Genomic DNA, 18,472 nt, shown 5'->3' with positions numbered 1-18,472 from the left:
TAAAGTGCACACTGACCGGGGGATCCAACTGGCGAGGCTGTACCTTTGTCGGGCGTTGCAAACCGGACTGCCTGCGCCCGAGGACCCCTCTTATGAGCTGGCATTCACCTATCAAGTGGTCGGTAGACTTCTGGATTACAGATAACCCCACCTTTCTCAGGAGTTGTTTTGGCAGCATCTCATCCACCTTCCAATTCCGCATTCGCATTTAGTCGTCTAGTTCCGGATAATCCCAAGCTATCATGTCTGAATTCACTAGTACGACGTCCGCAGCCTCTCTGGCGGAACCGATTGTCTCTGAGACACCGGTCAGCTCTCCTCCTGAGGTACCTCTCGTCACTCTACGGAGAGTCGGCCCCCCGACCCCTTCCTTTGACAAGACTCAAATTCAGCAGTACATCGATCTCTTGACTGGAGTCTCCGACACAGTGACCTTGTCCCATGTGGAAGTTGTTGCAACCGTGCACATAGAAGCCCCGCATAATCTACTCGCACCTCAACTGCCAGTGAGCCAGACTGAAGTGGACAGAATGGACATCGACGCTACACATAAAAATGAGAACCCACCAGTTGACCCTACACCAGAGGGAGTAGAGGCTGCCATTGTAGTTCTGGGTCAAGAGAAACCAGCTGTTCCAGTTGGCATACCCCTTGCTCAATCTCCGTTTGAGCCTGATCACGCCATGCGTTCAATCGGGATGGATGGAGAGAATACACCAGACATTTCTCCTTACACCTCCACACCCCCCTTGAGACCTTATGAATCTACGCCTTTCCAAGTGCCTCAGAGAGCACCGTTTGACGGACCAGCGTCTCGAGCCGCCAGAGGGTCTCCTCCCCTGCCTCCAGACTGGAATGAACCAAATGAACGGCAGGTTGATTGTCAGGCATGCCGTGAACACGTGAGAAAGCCAATCTTCATAACCTGTGGCCATGCATACTGTCGCCAATGCCTCAACCGACTGTTTCGTACTGGGACTGTGAATAGAGGATCATGGCCTCCAAGATGCTGTGGAGCCATCGAAGTCGAAGCAATACAAAATCACTTGGACGAAGACATCCTCATACGATATGTCACAGTAGCTGAAGAGTTCGGTAACCGAAATCCGATTTACTGTGCAAACAAAACTTGCAGCCACTATTTCGAGCAAACCCGGGTCAGCAGCACGCAGGGAAAATTCATCCAATGCACCGAATGTGACACTAGGACCTGTACTGAATGTAAACAGAATTCAGTGGAACACATTGGAGTCAACCAGACCGATTGCAAGGAAGTTCAAGATCTGATGACACAAGAAGATCAGAGACTAGCTCAGAGCAAGAGATGGAAACAGTGTCCTGGATGTCGAAACTTGGTCGAACGCATCGACGGCTGCTCCCACATGTCGTGTGAGTGTGGTATTGACTTCTGTTACGACTGTGGTTCCAGGCGTGATGCGTTTACAACCGGGTGTCCTTGCAGGTCAGGGCCAATTGGTCATCGTCGGCAACCCGCTACGGAGGGAGACAACGTGCCTCGTCGAATGGCGCGGCGCGTCCTGGATTCCCAAATAATTCCAATTCCGAGGAGGCTCAGGACGATGGGTGGATCCAATCCTCCAGACAACCCACTCAGGACTCAGCAGGACCAGCCAGCCCCTGTGGTTCCTCCTGCGACTCCAGACACAAGAATCAATCAGCAAGCTCACAGGGTTCCTGACATTACGCGGGTAGACTCATCGCCGTCGGTCAGACCCCAACGACCGCGACAGTCCGTAAGTCTCAACCCTCGACAGCAGCTTGTGAGGACTGACGCCAGCACCGAGAATCGAGCAACTAACCGTTCAACCGCGAAAGCTGCTTCACCAAGTCCAATTATATCAACCCAAGCCAGACCAGGACAAACTCCCGACAGCGGCACACCTAGGAAGCCAGTGGAGCGAACTCTCCGACCTCGCCTTCGACCGCAATATGATAACTCCCGCCCGCTATTTTCAGTTACTCCAGGCTCTATGGTCAAAAGTCCACCCGCATTTAGACAACCAAGCACTTCTCGCCCGACGGAGACGAACACAAACCATACCGAGGATCCACATCTCCGCCCATTGATTATGCGTGATAAACGCGGCCACAGCCCAGACCTGGCGAGCCAGAGACGCCTTGCTCGACCAGACTGGGTAACAACTTCACCAGTGGACAGTTTCCTAAGTAGCAGTCTTGCTCGAAGTGTAGCATCTGGTATGTCGGCCAACACGCATCAGCACACTCCATCTCCTCAACCACAAAGAGTTGCTGGTGTGGATTCATCGTACAGGAATGCATCAACACCCTCACAGTAAATCCACAAAGATTGAGCCGCCAGACAATGCATCGTTGGTGTTCTTCTTGAACGAGCTCCTGGAAATCGACGACCTGGGCCTGCGCGACTGTTTGTTTCCAAATTCCGGCGTAGGTCTCCACATTCATTTATCCCTGCTCTTGTGTCGAACGGAAGGTTGGAGAATGCAGTTTGACGATGGCCTTGACATATCACACAATATGATAGTGACGGTGAAGGGGAGATGGTGGCGCATCGTAATGGCGCAGCCTTCGGTCGAAGTGTTTCTGATGCATACATAGGACTAATGATAGAGCTTTGTTAGCTAGAAGCCTAGAAGACTGTTGTCACCCGAGATGTTGAAGAGCTCCTTCGTCCTTTGCTCGCTTATTAGTTATTCCTCTGCAAACTCACGAGCTGTTTAGATATATGCCATCATGTCACGCAGCAGTGTTTAGCCAACATATATAAACACGTCTTGTCACCAGTACTTTCTCGAATGTCATAAGTTCTTTCGTATTGGAGTTAGCTGGTCAAGATCACGTACAAGTAAGCCAACGGTTTTCAGATGAACATCTGTTCGGCACCTCCTGCAGCAAATGATGGCTTGCAATCGATACCTTTTCGATCCAAGAATCAATCTCACAACCCATGTCATGATTTGTTTATATCCAACTGAATTCGTTCTCTCAGGGGCGATGCAGAGAAATAAAGTATCTGTACAACAATACGCCAACCGACGTCACGACTTCTGGGCCGCCTGGGTGCCTGGGCCACCTGAGGTCTTCGACAAAAGAACAACACTTGGAGCTTGAACTGCAGCTTGAATGCCTACAATAATCCAGGATCTACGAAAAAATCTGTCTATGTGTCCGGTAGTGAGCAAGCTTGTGGGAATATTGCTGTCTACTTGAAGAATCCAGATATCTTTTGCTATTTCTTCCCCCCCACTGAACGAGATCGAGATCGAGGCTGCTCAAAGCCAGAGAGTGCGAGCATATTCGATTCGTGCAGTTATCTACTTATATGTATCATTCCTACGATAACCCCACAAACTCTAACTCTATCGCGACGCGTGCCTCGGGGATTGGTGCATTTGCTCTCTATATCGCGAACTCTCTGCCGTGTACGAACGGGATATATGAACGTTTGATTTTGTCGCTTCGGTGTATTTCCCCTATTCATCTCCACAACGCTAGAAGATAGAACAAGCAAGATAAGAGTTCTTGATATGTACTGAGGCGTATTGTTGAACACGATTTCAAGGCTGGTAGCGGAACTCCCGAGTTCTCGTTCGATTCCAGATGGAGCAGAAGGACATGTCTTCATCAGACTCCACCACCACCACCACCACCACCACCACCACGACGGGTGAAGATGCCACGAAATCTGTCCGTCAGAACCACACTCAACCCAATCAACTATCGTCGGCGGCGCAAGCAGCATTTCCAGAACGCCAGAGCCAGAGCCAGAGCGAGCAGCAAGCGCCCAAGCTCACCGCTGATGGGACAACTGCCTCCTCTTCCTCGTCGATAGAGATCAATACCCGCTCAGACATCAGCTTGCTATACCGAGTGGTGCGCACGCTCATCCGACCACTGCGGCCGAACCTCGTGCGTCCGGGTAAGCCACTGCCGCCAGGATCCCCGCGCCTGTCAGCCTCAAAGAATCGGAATGGTGTTGCCATCGTCGAGTCCTGCTTCGAGGGCGTGTGGCAGTATACCTTCCGTCCGAAATCCACGTGCCTGAGCGCGAGTGCTTCTACGCTCGCGTCTGCCTCATCTCCCACAGTGTCAAATCGTACCTCGCAGACCGATCCTTCTCCTTCTTCTTCTTCTCTATCACCTTGCCCGAACGAGAATGGCAATCCTACATCTAGTAACCGGGGCTGCTCTAAACACCGGATCTACTACTTCAACGGCGGAGGCTTCCAATCACCACCGTCGAGCCAACACTGGCTATTCCTCAGCATGCTGTCCAAGAACCTCTCACAGCAGCGCACCGCCGCCGCCTCCTCCTCCTCCACCACCACCTCTCCATCTTCTTCACTGTCGGACGCTCACCAACCTCAACCCAAACACCAAGGCGACAACACCCTGATCCCAGAAATGACCCTCGTCTCCTACCCGCTCGCACCGAACTCCCCGGCCGAGAAGTCCTACCCAATCATGCAGAAATGGCTCTCAGCGGTCCTCCACTCAGCAGACACGACCCACGACAAGGTCACCCTGATGGGCGACAGCAGCGGCGGCAACATCGCGCTCTCGCTCGGCTTCTGGGCTGTCGAGAACCACCACCAAGCCCCCCAACGCTCGTCCTCCTCACCCACCTCCATCTCCACTAACCCAAGCTTCCCACTGACATCTATCCTCGCCATCTCCCCCGTCGTAGACCTCCGCAACGTAAACCCATCCATGGCCAGCGCCGACAAATTTGACCCGGTGCTCACCATCCCGCTCACCTCACGGGTGGCGCGCGCGTGGGCCTCTCCGCCCACGACCTCCAGACACCTCTCCGAGGTCGCCGATGGGCCGCACCCGCACCCGGCGCTCGTCACCAACGCACAGGTCTCGCCGCTGCTCAACAGCGACGCCGCGTTCCAGGCGCTGGCGAGCAACCGCGTGCGCGTGCACGGTATCGTCGGCACGCATGACGTGCTGGCGCCCGACGCGCTGCTGTTCATGCGGAAGTGTGAGCGGTGTGGCGTCGCGGGGAGGTGGTTGGTGTGGGAGCGCCAGATGCACTGTTTCCCGCTTGCGGCCGGGAAGGGCGTCCTGGGGTTGTGGGAGGCGCGGGACGCGGTCGACTGGATTGTGGGTGTGCTTCGTGCGCATGAGTTTTAGGTGCACGGAGTGGGATTCGTGTGGGATGAAATTAAATATGAGAGATAGGGCCTGACGGTGAGGATAGAGTGGTGGATGATGTTGTACAGTAATTTTATATCAGGATGGATAACGTACTTTGCATATAGGCAGAGGGTTTGTTTAGCCATCGCTACCTATGTCAGAGAATTCATAGAGAGAAATGAGGCAAGTGAACTCATCTTAATTGCTAAGCTGGCCTTCCAGTTAGTGTCGGAAAGACGATCTCAACACACATTCCCTACCTAACAGAACCCAATTCAAATAGTACTGGACGATGGCCCCTCGGGCTCTTCGAAAAGCCCCTGCTCGCCCAACCGGAGAATCATCGCTGCCACTTTCCGGCGTGCCTCCTCCTCCTCCTTCTCCACCATGACCTGATACAGGCCTTTCCTTCGTGCTGGTTTGGTGTCCTTCGCACCCAAGCTTCTCCCCTTCTGGTCCTTTCCAGCAGCAGCACCCCTCTTTTGCCCTTGAGTGCTGTCCGGATCCTGTCCTGAAGAGCCGCCCAGATCGTGTGAATACCGGCAGTTCGAGCCGTATCGGCAGCGTTTATACTTCATGAAGTTGCCGCAGGGGCGGGACCTTTTGGGTGCCTTGATAGTTTGAGCAGATGGTAGTGCTGAAACGTTGAGAAGCTTTGAGTCCTTGGTGCTGATGGTCTCGGGAGTGGCAGAGGATGCATCACTATCGCTCTCCCCCTCCGATGATAAATCAGACCCGGAGTCGTCGCTGCTTGTGGCAGAGGATCCTGAAGAGGAGGTTGCGTCTGGGTCCACCATGGCGTGACTTGCTGGTTCAGTGCCAGGTTCGACTTGGGGCTCTGCTTCTTGTACCATGCGGTCCTGTCCATCCAACGCTTTAGCTTGCTTCTCCTTGGCAACCCGCAATGCCTCTTCCGCCTTCTTCAGTGCCTTCTCAGCTTTGAGAGCCCTTTTGCGGAATTTCTCAGCTAAGGCTTCCGCCTTACTGGCGGGGCTAGCGATGGCACCTTTCTCCTTGATCCGGTTCTGCGTCTGGATTTCCTTCTCAACGGCAGACATCTGTCTTGCAAGATCTCTGGTTTTTCTATCTTCTTCCGATTTCCGCTGCCTCTCGGCTCGCTCCTCTTCCATCTTCCTCCTCCTCTCGGCTCGCTCTTCTTCCATCTTCCTCCTCTTCTCAGCCTTTTCCTCCTCCCACTTCCGTTTCTTTTCGTCCCTCTCCTTCTTTGCCGCATCTGCCTTGGCAACCGTTGGAAATCGTTTCTTCCGCTCGGCTATCCATGCTTGAATCTCTGCCGCGGTCCGTAAAGATGAGAGTTGCCCTTTATATGCAAAAGATAGTCCTGGCGCTGCTGCATTGGCAGTGGATGCGTCTAGGTTACTGGACAAGCGAGCCTCTTCGTCTTCATCCTCGGAGGATGACGCGGAGTCATCTGGGTGGGATGGGGTGAGGCCTAGAAGGTTCTTCTTAGGTTTTGCTAGAGGCTTTTGGGGGTTTGATGCCTGGGATGGACTTGGGGTAGGCGCCGAATTCGCGGATGGCTTGACTGGAAGAAGATGTGCAATTGAGGCGTTGAAGCTTGGGACAGCAGGTGGTGCAGTAGGCCGGGGGCGATGGGTATTTGGCTGGGTAAATGCAGCAGTATGGTTTCGCTTTTGAGCAGGGTTCAGGTTGGAGTTTCCTCGAGGCGAATGATGTGTGAAAGGTCTTGTGGAAGTATTCTGTCCTTGCCAGTGGGTGTTTTGAGGGCGATCGGAGAACCCTCCTCCAACGCCACCTCGGCTCTTAGCCCGATAGGAATTTCCACCGCCTCTGTAGGCACCACGTCCATAATGATATCCATTGCTCTGTTGAGAACTGACATCCGTAGTTTGTCTCGGTGGTGGAGGTGGAGGTGGAGGATAGGCGAACGGCTGGTTCGACATTGTTGGAGGATTTTCTGAGGGGTTGGAACCATTTCTGGCTCTATACTATCGAGTCATGTTGACAGAGTTCTGATGGATACACCGTCTCGGTAAGAATAGATGTTGAAAGGCGCATATGTGCTTGAAGAATCAAATCTCTCTGCGGGTACCTTGCGGATGGTCCGAGGCGAATTAAGGGAAGGAAGGCCACTGGCGGCAAGCTTGCCTAAATTGCCCCCGAACTCTTGACGCTTTAACTAGCCTATCCGGAACAAGGCTGAGGAGCATCGCCCTTTCAGCCTCGTCTCATCCCTTTGGCCACTGCCCTTGTCTTGGAATCTCTTCTGAGACGGAGAGTACGCTGCAGGGTGGAATGAGGGAAGGGATCCTGACTGCTGATACGACGCATACAATATATGAACTACTGACTCAGGGAGAACTACATTCGTCGCAGATTCCTCCTCCCCATGGGATGAACCTGGTCGCGCTGGTTGGTCCATAGCCGCCCCAGTTAACTCAGCCACAGCGCCAGGCTTAATCTTAGGATTGCCAAAAGGGCACCACACAACTTTGCAGGAACACCTGTTCATCTCATTGCTGACCGAATTCAACATCGAAGGTTTTTTCAGAGAAATCTATATGTATGATCAGCGGAGCACCTCCTGTCATGCTGACCTTGGAATGTAATGGACCATGGGTGAAGAACCCTCTGAAGTCGGCTGGGTATCCCAACCAAATACTCGAGGAACCTTCGATATCATCGTCTCTTGTCTCTTTACCATCTTTGTCTGCTGCTGGACCATAGTGCATCCGAACATCGCCACCCCACGCGCATCGCCACCCCAGAGACTACTAGACAAGACGATTTGCTTACTCATAGCAGCTTTTGCCCCTGAGGTCATCGTCTTCATCTCTTGGTCTGAGTACACGCACGCGAGACACCTTACCTCGCGCTTTTGTTCCAAACCGCGTGTCGGTGGTAGAGTGTGGACAGTAATGCACTCATTCTTTGCCGGCATGGGTGGGTTTACTATGGCGTCTAATGACAACAAGTCAAATTGGGAGAACGGTTGGCTGAGTCCCGATACCCTTCTGGCTTTACTCACAGACGGCCTCCTCGATCCAAGCGATATCCCAGTGAAGGCTGTCATTGAAGACAAAGGCAAGGCCGACTCTCTGGTGAAGGCTGTCGCACTTATACAAGCGCTGTGGCTGCTGGCCCAGTGTATCGCAAGGGCCATCCAACACTTACCCATCACTACGATAGAAATCGCCACCCTCGCTTACATCCCTTGTGCAATAATTATCTCCGTCTTCTGGTGGAGTAAGCCAATGGATGTAAACGAGCCTATCCCTCTCCGCATTCAACCCGAACCAGTGGAACTTCGTGGCATGTTCGACGACAATAGGGTGCAGCATGACCAGGCAAACCCTGTCTCAGTTGTAACCTACAGCTATCAGAAATACCCTCTGGCAAGCGTGTCCGCATCCGCCGTGCTATCTGTGCTCGATCATATCAACATATGGGGATTGCTTACGGTATTCTTCTGCCTCGTTTTTGGTGGTCTCCATTGCCTGGCCTGGAATTTTCACTTTCCCACCCCAGTCGAGAGGCTGCTGTGGCGAATATGCAGCATAATAATCTCTGTTTCGATACCGGCAGCATGGCTGACCAGCACCGTGGTGTCTTTCGTACTGAAGCGAGTGCTCCCCAACATTTGGTATGGGCACGTCCAATCTGAGAGCTATTTTCACTCGACCAGTGACCGAGTGAGTGTCCGTGATTGGTTTGCATTTCATCGAGTGATCCATGCGATTGGCTTGATCTTGTATGTGTTGGCGAGATTGTACCTGATAGCAGAGATGTTTTCGAGTCTGCGGTCCCAGCCAGCTGCGGCGTACATCACGGTTGAGTGGACGAATTTCTGGCCACATGGTTGATATGTATGTATAATTATAGGTGATGACGAATAGGATGAATCAGACAGGATATCTAGTCTTCGCCAGCGCGTGACACAGTGCACGAACGGGATACTATTTCCAAAGGCTGCCTCCTACGGGCTTATGCTGTCACTACTGCTTCATGATCACCAGGTTATCGGATATCGTCTCCGCCAGGTCGGTTTGGCAAAAGTTTTGGTCGTATTGGATTCCAAAGCCTTGGCATCAAGTGTCCACGCATCCCACGACATGAAATCCACTGCCCTTCCTTCTCACCAGCGATGTGAAATTGGAAATGTCCCATTCCTACTAGGAATCTGAAAGGCTTGATTGTATGCTCGGAATATGCTTGACAATATCTTTCCAATTTTCAAAGATCTCGAAACGCCACAAGTGCCTTGACAAACATGTTCATTCTTGTAGGTCATGTCAACTCGGAGGCCTGGCTTCAACTGTCCAGATGCTGACGATTCAGACAACAATCTCCGATCTCGTCCAGATCCCGCCGCACGGGTTCCGCAACAACCAGATCACCCGCGATGATCTCGAAGACAGGATCAACGAGAAATACTCCAACAAAGTGTGTTGTACTTTCTGGATAACCAATCTGTCCGCCTTTTCTAACCTTTATATTCTACAAAACAGGTCTTGCAGAAAGTCGGACTGTGTATTTGCATGTACGATCTCTTAAAGGCTTCAGACGGGTTGATAGGTAACGGGACTGGAAATGCCAACGTCAACGGTCCGTCAAGCTCATTTCCACGAGCTTGAAACCAGGAACTCTAGAACTGATTGTAGCTCCCAGTTGAATTCCGCATGATCGTGTTCCGACCTTTCAAAGGTGAAATCATCACAGGCACAGTGCAAAATTGTACTCCGGCGGGCATCCAGAGTCAGACTTACCACAACTTTAACAAGCATCTCCTACTGATATATGCTAGTCACCACGCAATTCTTTGAAGACATATTTGTTCCCCAGACGATGCTCTTCGAGGGATGCGAATAGTAAGACCATGCCGTCAGAATCCATAGATTTCGTGAGATTGTAAGCTAATCACCTCACAGCAACGAAGCCGAAAAAACATGGTTATGGAGAACGGAAGAATCCGAGCTCTGGTTCGATATCGGCACGGTCGTGAATGTCCGAGTCGAATCAGAGAAGTGGCAGGATCAAGCACCCAAAGCCCCAACCAAGAGTGCCGGAGGTGATGCGGTGCAGGAGCGTGCAGTGCCTTTCTCCATCGAGGTAAGCAGCGTATGAAGCATGAATTGGAATCTCCTCTCTAACAGTTTTGATAGGCATCCATGGCTGAAGCCGGGCTGGGAGGCGTTGAATGGTGGTAACAATTCAAGCCGCTGCTATTAAACATCCGACTCTATCACGTCTTATCATATTGTCTCGAAGACTTGGCCAAAGGTCTCAACCTGTTTAAAACGGATTTCAGACTTGACGCAGAGATTGAGATAGGGTCTAAATGAAATGTCTCTCACTCCTATGCCTCAGATCGCCAGCTCTAAACCTACAAACGGATTTACGCCTGCACATCAGTCAGCTGATACTGGTCCTGCCCAATGTGTCATGACCAGAAGCAAGAACTTCCGTACTGGGCTACACGGAGAGGAGGCCTCAGCATCTGAAGGCAAAACGCGACTGCTTGATGAATGGGCACAGCGGAGCTGGGCATGCTCCTGCTACGCCTATACAACGAGAACTGGATTGGGTTGAGTTTAACCTACTCGTGTAGACTGCTACTCAGAGACGGCCCCGAGGACCGAGTTGTGAGTCGACCAGACAGCAAATTTACCATGTGGAGATGACTCTAGTTGAAAACGAAGGCTCTTTAGCTCCCCAATAGATTGTTGCAATCCTTCTGAGTTGAGGACGCCGGGCTCGTAGTATCTATGATGTACACAATGATATGTTACAATGAACAAGTTTCCTTAATCCTCTATTTATTTTCATCCTTCCCCTTATTGCTCGGTTGCTGCGCCTGTTGGCGACCAAAGGAGTTGATCAAGTCCAGAAGGTTCATATCATCCTCCTCAAACTCATTCTTTTCATCTTCAAACTGAATGTTTCTCTGCTTCCGCCTTGCGTGGCCGGGCAGTGCTTCGGTTGAATGACCTTTCGTATCAACTTGGCTGTCGACTGCTGCTTTGACAGGGTCCGTCTCAACCGGATCTTCGACAGCGTCATCAGTCTTTGTCGTGGTGGCTGTGGCAGTCGTCGAAGCTGCATCAAAGCTGCGTCCGAATCTAGCTCTGAAACCGGCTAAACGTCCAGCCTCGTCATCCTCCACTGACAACAGGTCCTTTGAGGTCGGGTTCCACAGAGGAGCATTCCGGGTATCTCTTGTCGACCGGTAGACGGGGACTGGAGAGGTGGTACGCATTGTGAAGGCGCTACCATCAGACAGGGTGACCAATTGAGTGAATGTATATGGCCGCTTGGGACGGCGCAGGAGACGTGCATGTCGACATGACTGGCATATATAGGTTGTTGAGTTTGATGCGGAGGATGGGAGACTGGGGAGATGTTGAGGACGGAGGACGGGTCGAAGGGCGGTTGACATAATGGAGACAGCTCTCTGGACAGAGGGGATTGAGACAAAGGCGAGCGCCTACAACGAAGAGAAGGGTGTTGGCTGATGAAGCTGTAGGTATAATGCCTTGGTGGACAATGGAAGAATGAACTGCGGAAATCGCGACCGCCAAGCCTTTTTTATTTAGTGGACTTTTGAACTTTGGACGCGGAAGGAGTAACCAGGAGCAGCCCACCCTTTCCCATTTCCCGACTTCGCGGACCTCGTCGCCGTTACCACCACCACAACCGCCGCTCAAAAGGTCAACTCAACCTACATTTCTTCCTTGCCTCACTTCCACCTCATACATGATATCTGGCCTAAGATTACTCCCCCAAAATGGCCAAGGCAAACACCGCCGTCAGCTTTGACTCCATCATTGCAGCGGGTGAGTTTTGTTTAGTGCTACGTGACAGCTGGGCCACTGACAACAACCACTAGATCGCAGGAAGAAGAATGAGGCCCTCGCCAATGAGATCTTTGGCAAGAAGAAAGACAAAAAGTCAGCTAGATCAAACCCTCGCACATCTGATCTAGCAAGCAGAATCACAAAGGTAAGCCATGCGCAGTGGCGATCAAGTTATGATTGCGCGTCCAAGTGCTGACCGTGCTTTTGCAGCGATCCTCCTCCGTTAACAGCACTGGCTCCCCAAGAAGCAACTCCTTCAACCCTCCTTCGCGACCGTCTTCTACCAAACCACAGACTGCCCGTTCAAATCGCATCGCCTCCGCCCTAAATTCTGGTCAGGCCAATGTCATCCCGACGCAGCCACGAACGATAGGCCAAGGTTTCAGCATCAAAGGGAAAGCTGGGCCGTTTGTGGTTGAAGCCCGCAATTTTGCCCCGGGTACGACGGCTGCCGACATAGAATCCGCGCTGGCAGACGAGATCCTGGATAGCACAGGTTCTAGTGCCTTGCTGTCATGTCGCCTGGTCTCTACAACTCCTACCGTCATTGCAGAAATGACCTTCACAGAGAAATATATCGCCGACAGAGTGATTTCCATGTATGACCAACAGAAGGCTGACGGCCGAATTCTACGATTATCTCTGAAATCTTCAACTTCGTCCATCCATGCCCCACAAGTCAAGCAGACAGATCTAATCGACTCCACCGGACCGGCTCCACTAGATCCAGCTCCCGATCCAGTCCATGATAATGCCATGGACGGTGTCGAGTTGGCCAATGAGCCTTCTGCAGCAGCCTACGATGATCGAAATGACCATGACTCCCGACATGGGGAACCCGACGTGCAAGATAGCCGGTACGGATTTGACGATTCACAAGCCGAGCAGCAGGACGAAAGAAGAAATGAACCCCGCCGGGATCGTGACAGAGATCGAGACCGAGACTATGAGCGAGAAAGAGAGCGTGATCGCGATAGAGATAGAAATAGGGAGCGTGATCATGACCGCTACGAACGCCGTCAAGACCGAGGCTCGTACCGTCAGAATGATCGCCCGTCGTCATACAACACACGCACCTCGCATTATGGTAATGGTGTTGGTGCAGGAGCAGCCCCTGGCTCACTTCCCCAGAGAGGCTTCTACAATGGTGGACAGGGAGGCTTTCGAGGTGGCGGTCCTGGCCGTATGTACAGTGACGAGATGATGCGTGGCGGATGGCGTGGAGGTGGCTTCGGCGGAGGCTACAGAGGACGGGGTGGCTACTGAGTCTGCACCCGCCCCCATTGACTCTTCTTCTATCAAGCCTCGTTTTCACCTTCTGCCTGAGAGATATCAAATTTCTTCAGCTTTCACTGTCACTTTGAGAGATATGAAGGATTTGATGAAAAAGTTTCCCAAGAGGTCATGTTTGAATGAATACTGGAGCGACGAACGGGTTTACGGACCATCCAGATTCGTGTGTAGCCTTTACCAGCGGAGATCATCCGTTCTACAAAAACTAAAACGAGTTGAGCTGGCCCAAAGCGACTACAACTTTTCTTGGTCAGGGATTGCCAATCAGCAACCGCCGCTGCTGGTAGCTTTTGGAACCGAGATGAACTTATGTATCTTGGCTTCCGCGAATGAGAAAGATGCCATGAATACTTGAACTTCTTGTTTTCCACCCGCCGGGCGTCTGATGTTCACGTCATGAAAGTAGCTTTTCTGCTCGTCCTTGCCGTTCAGTTCCTCTAGTTCAATTTAGACCGAGACACAATTGACCAACGATTTCAACTGGAGAGCATGGCAAGATATGGTTCAAAGGACGAAATCATTTCAATCTGATGCGGCAAAAGGGGGTATAAAACCCGCTCACACAACAGCAGTGCCTAGACCATGACTCTGAAAAGGAAAAAAAACTCCGCACAAAACGCTAAGATCAAAAGAGGCGCTACGACATGTTCGTAAAAGGCACAACGGAAGTTCTCATCCTCCCAGCTGGACTCGAACTGCTCCAGCGGGTGCGGCGCGAGACAGACACCGACGACGCCGCGAAAGTCGGCGTCACGTGGCATTGCCGCACGGTACCACTTGGTCGCGTACATGCGCTTCCAGTCCCCGTCCTCGAGCTGTGGCGGACTCACTGGTGAGTAGTTCTGGCGTGCCCAATCCTCAAACATCGTGCAGTTGTACAGTTCCATCAGCAGTGCGGCTAGGTCGAGGAGTGTTTTGTGGGGTTCTGTGGTGCTGGGTGGTGGTGGGATGGTGGTGCCGGGTGCAGGGGTAGTGGTAGAAGGGAAAGGCGAAGAAGTAGATGTGCTCCTTCCGCCAGCCCCGCGCGAACCATGGCGTCTCGTTGTACTGCAAGATCGAGCAGGCGAGTTTGATGGCCAGCTCCATGCGTTTTCGGTCGAGGAGCTTTCATCGCGTTGACGTGAGGTAGTTGTCCAGGCTTAGTAGACAGGGAGTGGGATGTATGACTCGGATTTTATTCCGCTGTGCTTGTGTTTGAGAATTCGTGCCTTGGACGCAGTACAAGCGGTTGTCGTCGGACACGTGGAGTCGAATGTCCTCGCTGGTGCCGTGGGCGAGACAGATTTGATGGCAGATGTCGGTAACTTTGTCGCAGGTTGTACTATTTGCTGGAAGTTTCACGGTTGGTGTTCTGGTCAAGGTAGCAGTATTAGATTTCGTGGATTTCTGATGTGGAATTTATAGCAGTATACTTTGATGTTCCTACCGTGGAAGCTGGTAGAATAAGGGAGTTAGTGTTCATGATCACGGCAGAGTCTTTCTATTGAGGTGCCAGCTCGGCCTCGTGGAACCATTGAAAGAAGACATGAAATTCTGACTCGGCAGGGAAAGCTGTGGTGTTTGACTGTGAATCCAGATGAAGGAGGAGATGGGTATTGTGTTCGGTGCGTTGACAATTGTGCATCCAGCCCGTCTGAAATGCCGTGTGTAGAGTAAATGCTTGTCTTCTTCGGCTATAGAGTTGCCTGGTTATTTTCTTGAGCTGCTTGGAGCTCTTCTCGGATGTCGAATGTGCCATCAGCTTATCCAAATGTCCCGCGTCAGCCACAAAGGATCCAATTGGGCGGGAGACATTCTCCAACTCCTTGGCCAGCCGGTCTATTTCCTTCTTATGGAGTGTGAAGCCGAAGTGTCCACCAAATGTGCTTCGACGAGAGAACTGGGCGAGAAACTCATGCAGTGTTTTCAGGTCTCTGTAATTGGTCTGAACGGGGTCAGATTCCAGGGCTTGACAGTTGGGCTTCCATTACCTGAGGATCTCGTCCATCATGTGTGAAAGTCTCTGCCATGTCCTTAATTAGTGACTCAGATCTCTCCATGACGCCTTTGAATGCGGCTATTGCCTCATTTCCACCAATCCAGCGTAGGTAGTTCTCGAGGCCGTGCTGGATGACCTCGTCCAGAGATGATGCCTGAAATCTCTTGGTAGATCATCCAAGACCAGCTCGTCGTCTGCAAGAAATATAAGTCTTCAGATTGATGTTCAGCAGCACGTCGTGCCAAGTCAACTTGGTCACTAAGCCCTTGATTTTGAGAGCCAGCCTTTCACGATCTTTTTTGCGGAGTCCAGTGATTTGCTTGGTCTTCGCAACCCCTGCATACCATTTGTCAAGTGCGGTAATCAGCAGTGGGATACAGCGAGAACAAGGCCCGCTGTCTCTACGCCTGCTACCATTTTGGGTAAACTTGAAAGTGGTTGAGAAGGTTCATGTCTCTGGTGAGACTGAGAGAAGTAAAGATATCAAGATGTAAAGCTAAACGGCAGGACGGCAGGACGGAGCGGATCGACTCAGGAAGGTGCCACGTCGGTGTGGGGCTCCTTCCTGTGTGGCTTGAACTCTCTCCTCCATATATACCTGGTACTCGCGCTTCTTCCTCTTCTTGTCTTCGAGTCAGCTTCAGCCTTGTCTGGATCAGCATGTTTTGCTGCCATGCAACATGAATGAAGCTCAGAACAGAACGCTATCGGAGCAAGGGCAAATCGTATGGCGGCGCTACCATACACTTCAGCACACTCTTCGCCAGCATAATATCAAGTCTCTTTCCGAGGAGCGGCTGCAGAGATCGAAGCCGCGAAGGATACGTTCATTATCTGGTCGTCCAACGTTGGGCTCTTCAATCCTACCCATGCATCTCTAGATTGAAGTCTGAGAGGCAATGATCAAATTCATTCTTTCGCCAGCAGTCTTCTGGAAGCACTAGGGAACACCGTCCAGAGGAGTGAGTACAAATCCCCAAGGCCTCTGATCATCCACGAAAATTGACAAATCGCGAATTAGTCGACGACATTGAATCTGGAAAGCGGCTACCGTTTGAACTGATTGATAGCAATGAAGACGACGATCAGACTTCTGAGAAGCATGCTACTGACACTCTGCTTGATGATACTAGTAGTCTTCGGTCGGATGTCGATATAGTCGTTTGCGGTATCGCCTCTGAAGCAGGCGATCCTGAGACTGAGTGCTCGCTATTACTCGGAGACATTAATTCAATAATTGACCAGCTTTCTGGCCTAACTCTTCAAATTCGTTACCCAGCAAGCCGTAAAGTGCCCGCAATCCAGAAAATCGATATGTACAGGCATATATCTCCCGATTTCAAGGACTACTTCATCACTCTCAAACAACGGGAGTATATTGGCCTTGTCGAATTGTTCAGACAATAGCAAAAGGAGTCCTCAGAAGAGCACGACCCCAACGATAATTCCGTGGAACTGCTGTCTGACGAGGACGATTCCCCCAATGAACGCCAAACAAAGGATGGTCAACTTCGAGTGCCCTTACTGCTTCTTCCTCTGCCCTTGTCGAGCAACGCAGGAGTCCGTCTGGAGGTGACAAATATCAATGCCTTGAATTTATTTGTTCTAGAATCTAATGTTTGTAGGGACCATCTTCGCTACGATTTGCAACCATACCATTGCACATATCCGGAATGTGACGACGTAAATGAGATGTTCTACGATTATCAGACTTGGAATATGCATAAACAGAGGATGCACCGGAGAGTCTGGAATTGCAACCTGTGTCATGAATGTACTTTTCCAGAACAAGTCCTTTACGAAGAACATGTCTGTTCCAAGCACCCCGGCAACGCCCCAAAACTCTTAGCACCAGAACTTGTCAGTGCAAGAGAAATAACCCGGAAAACCAGTAGTCGCCCGTGCCCTATGTGCTTGCAAACCTTTTCGCATAAACACAAACTCCAGAGACACATCGCATGTCATCTTGAAAGCAATGCTTTAATAGCCTTGCCTCCTGAAGAAGATGTTGAATCCGACTCTGACAAGAACTCGTCTCTCGAGTCTCATGTGGCTAATCGACGGCGACATTTACCTGCATTGTCAGCAACAAATGATTTTCCGGATGATCTTGGAGAACCTGCATCGTTTCATGAGAACGAGGCTGACTCTACATATCTGCCCGCGGCAACCGTACCACTCACGCGGCGGGCCCTTCAGGAAGTTCGCCATCTTGATCCTCAATATATCCGGGCAGCAGGTTTTAACGAAGCTACCATGGAACCAGAGGTGATAATCTCCTGCTGGACTAAATTGATGAAGTTAGGTTGGGTTGTGATAATACGGCATTCCTTGATCATCTACGATGGTTCGATAGGACTCTTGAACTTGAAGGTAAGAGAAGCAGCGAGAAAGGACTACTCGTAGAACAAGATTCTTTGAAAATACAGTCTCATATAGGTGGTGATGAAGACCTGAGAAGTAAAGCGCTCTATGATCGGCTTGGAGCGTTCGATTTTTCGGTCCACCAGAAAGACCTATCAAGTAGGAGAGAGGAGGAACCTGGACACTTGGTCGTACCTCCATCTGAGCGCTGGGATTGGCACACATGTGAGTAGTGAGGACAGCCAAACTCTATTTTGTCTAGGCCCTCCAGGATCAGGGAAGACATTCATTGCCTCACTGGTTGTGGATTGTCTTTGCGCCAAATACAAGTCCAATCCGAGCGTTGCAGTTGCTTACGTCTACTTCGATATCTCAAAGCGCAATGAGCAGAACCCTCTGGATATTCTGAAAAGTCTATTGAAGCAATTATTGCAGGGTCTGCCAAGTCTACCTGGAGGATTCATCCGCGCTCTTCGTAAGTCGTTAGATGAAGGTCCGAAGCGGACATGCTTGTAGAAGCGCTATATTGGCTCATGGCGAGACTTTCACAAACATTCATCGTCTTTGATGGCTAAAATCAACCTCTAGGAGCTTCGGAGCTCTTATCAACGATCGCGGAACTCCAAGGAAGGACTAAACTCAATTTCTTTACAACCCTATGGGACAACTCTAGCATCTATGCGTAATCTCGAAGTACTTTGAGTCTGCCCACCTCTGATTGGCAACGAGGTGATATGAAAATATATGCCATGCGTCGATTGTCTGGGATACACAAGAATGTGATGTCGGAATCTGTCAAGAAAGATATTGCGACAGAAGTTACAACTCTCGCAGATGGCAGGTAAATGATTGATAACTT

The 18,472-nt window shown here is 51.1% G+C and overlaps 8 protein-coding genes across 8 annotated transcripts; 6 read left to right on the top strand and 2 right to left on the bottom strand.

Annotated features, from left to right (window-relative positions):
* Positions 1 to 242: 242 nt before the first annotated feature.
* Positions 243 to 1,554, top strand: A1O9_01719 (uncharacterized protein; the record flags this gene model as incomplete). Its single annotated transcript, XM_013410877.1, has 2 exons — positions 243 to 1,389; positions 1,430 to 1,554. 2 exons carry the CDS (start codon positions 243 to 245, stop codon positions 1,552 to 1,554), a joined length of 1,272 nt encoding a protein of 423 aa, XP_013266331.1.
* Positions 1,555 to 3,600: 2,046 nt separating this feature from the next.
* A1O9_01718 (uncharacterized protein) lies at positions 3,601 to 5,139 on the top strand (the record flags this gene model as incomplete). The annotated part of the gene is made up of 1 exon (XM_013410876.1): positions 3,601 to 5,139. One exon carries the CDS (start codon positions 3,601 to 3,603, stop codon positions 5,137 to 5,139), a length of 1,539 nt encoding a protein of 512 aa, XP_013266330.1.
* A 278-nt stretch (positions 5,140 to 5,417) lies between these two features.
* A1O9_01717 (uncharacterized protein) lies at positions 5,418 to 7,067 on the bottom strand (the record flags this gene model as incomplete). Its single annotated transcript, XM_013410875.1, has 1 exon — positions 5,418 to 7,067. The coding sequence occupies one exon, from the start codon at positions 7,065 to 7,067 to the stop codon at positions 5,418 to 5,420; it is 1,650 nt and encodes a 549-aa protein (XP_013266329.1).
* Positions 7,068 to 7,739: 672 nt separating this feature from the next.
* A1O9_01716 (uncharacterized protein) lies at positions 7,740 to 8,987 on the top strand (the record flags this gene model as incomplete). Its single annotated transcript, XM_013410874.1, has 1 exon — positions 7,740 to 8,987. One exon carries the CDS (start codon positions 7,740 to 7,742, stop codon positions 8,985 to 8,987), a length of 1,248 nt encoding a protein of 415 aa, XP_013266328.1.
* Positions 8,988 to 9,447: 460 nt separating this feature from the next.
* Positions 9,448 to 10,248, top strand: A1O9_01715 (DNA-directed RNA polymerase III subunit RPC8; the record flags this gene model as incomplete). Its single annotated transcript, XM_013410873.1, has 5 exons — positions 9,448 to 9,567; positions 9,633 to 9,729; positions 9,793 to 9,879; positions 9,929 to 9,992; positions 10,053 to 10,248. The coding sequence occupies 5 exons, from the start codon at positions 9,448 to 9,450 to the stop codon at positions 10,246 to 10,248; spliced, it is 564 nt and encodes a 187-aa protein (XP_013266327.1).
* A 688-nt stretch (positions 10,249 to 10,936) lies between these two features.
* A1O9_01714 (uncharacterized protein) lies at positions 10,937 to 11,380 on the bottom strand (the record flags this gene model as incomplete). Its single annotated transcript, XM_013410872.1, has 1 exon — positions 10,937 to 11,380. The coding sequence occupies one exon, from the start codon at positions 11,378 to 11,380 to the stop codon at positions 10,937 to 10,939; it is 444 nt and encodes a 147-aa protein (XP_013266326.1).
* Positions 11,381 to 11,908: 528 nt separating this feature from the next.
* Positions 11,909 to 13,244, top strand: A1O9_01713 (uncharacterized protein; the record flags this gene model as incomplete). The annotated part of the gene is made up of 3 exons (XM_013410871.1): positions 11,909 to 11,957; positions 12,011 to 12,123; positions 12,273 to 13,244. 3 exons carry the CDS (start codon positions 11,909 to 11,911, stop codon positions 13,242 to 13,244), a joined length of 1,134 nt encoding a protein of 377 aa, XP_013266325.1.
* A 3,913-nt stretch (positions 13,245 to 17,157) lies between these two features.
* A1O9_01712 (uncharacterized protein) lies at positions 17,158 to 18,299 on the top strand (the record flags this gene model as incomplete). Its single annotated transcript, XM_013410870.1, has 4 exons — positions 17,158 to 17,622; positions 17,679 to 17,838; positions 17,876 to 18,088; positions 18,202 to 18,299. The coding sequence occupies 4 exons, from the start codon at positions 17,158 to 17,160 to the stop codon at positions 18,297 to 18,299; spliced, it is 936 nt and encodes a 311-aa protein (XP_013266324.1).
* Positions 18,300 to 18,472: the final 173 nt, after the last annotated feature.

This window comes from Exophiala aquamarina, assembly GCF_000709125.1.
Source record: "Exophiala aquamarina CBS 119918 chromosome Unknown aczIA-supercont1.1, whole genome shotgun sequence".
Classification (NCBI taxonomy): Eukaryota; Fungi; Ascomycota; class Eurotiomycetes; order Chaetothyriales; family Herpotrichiellaceae; genus Exophiala; species Exophiala aquamarina.
Note: the sequence above shows the minus strand (reverse complement) of the source record. Positions and strands in the feature narration are given on the sequence as shown.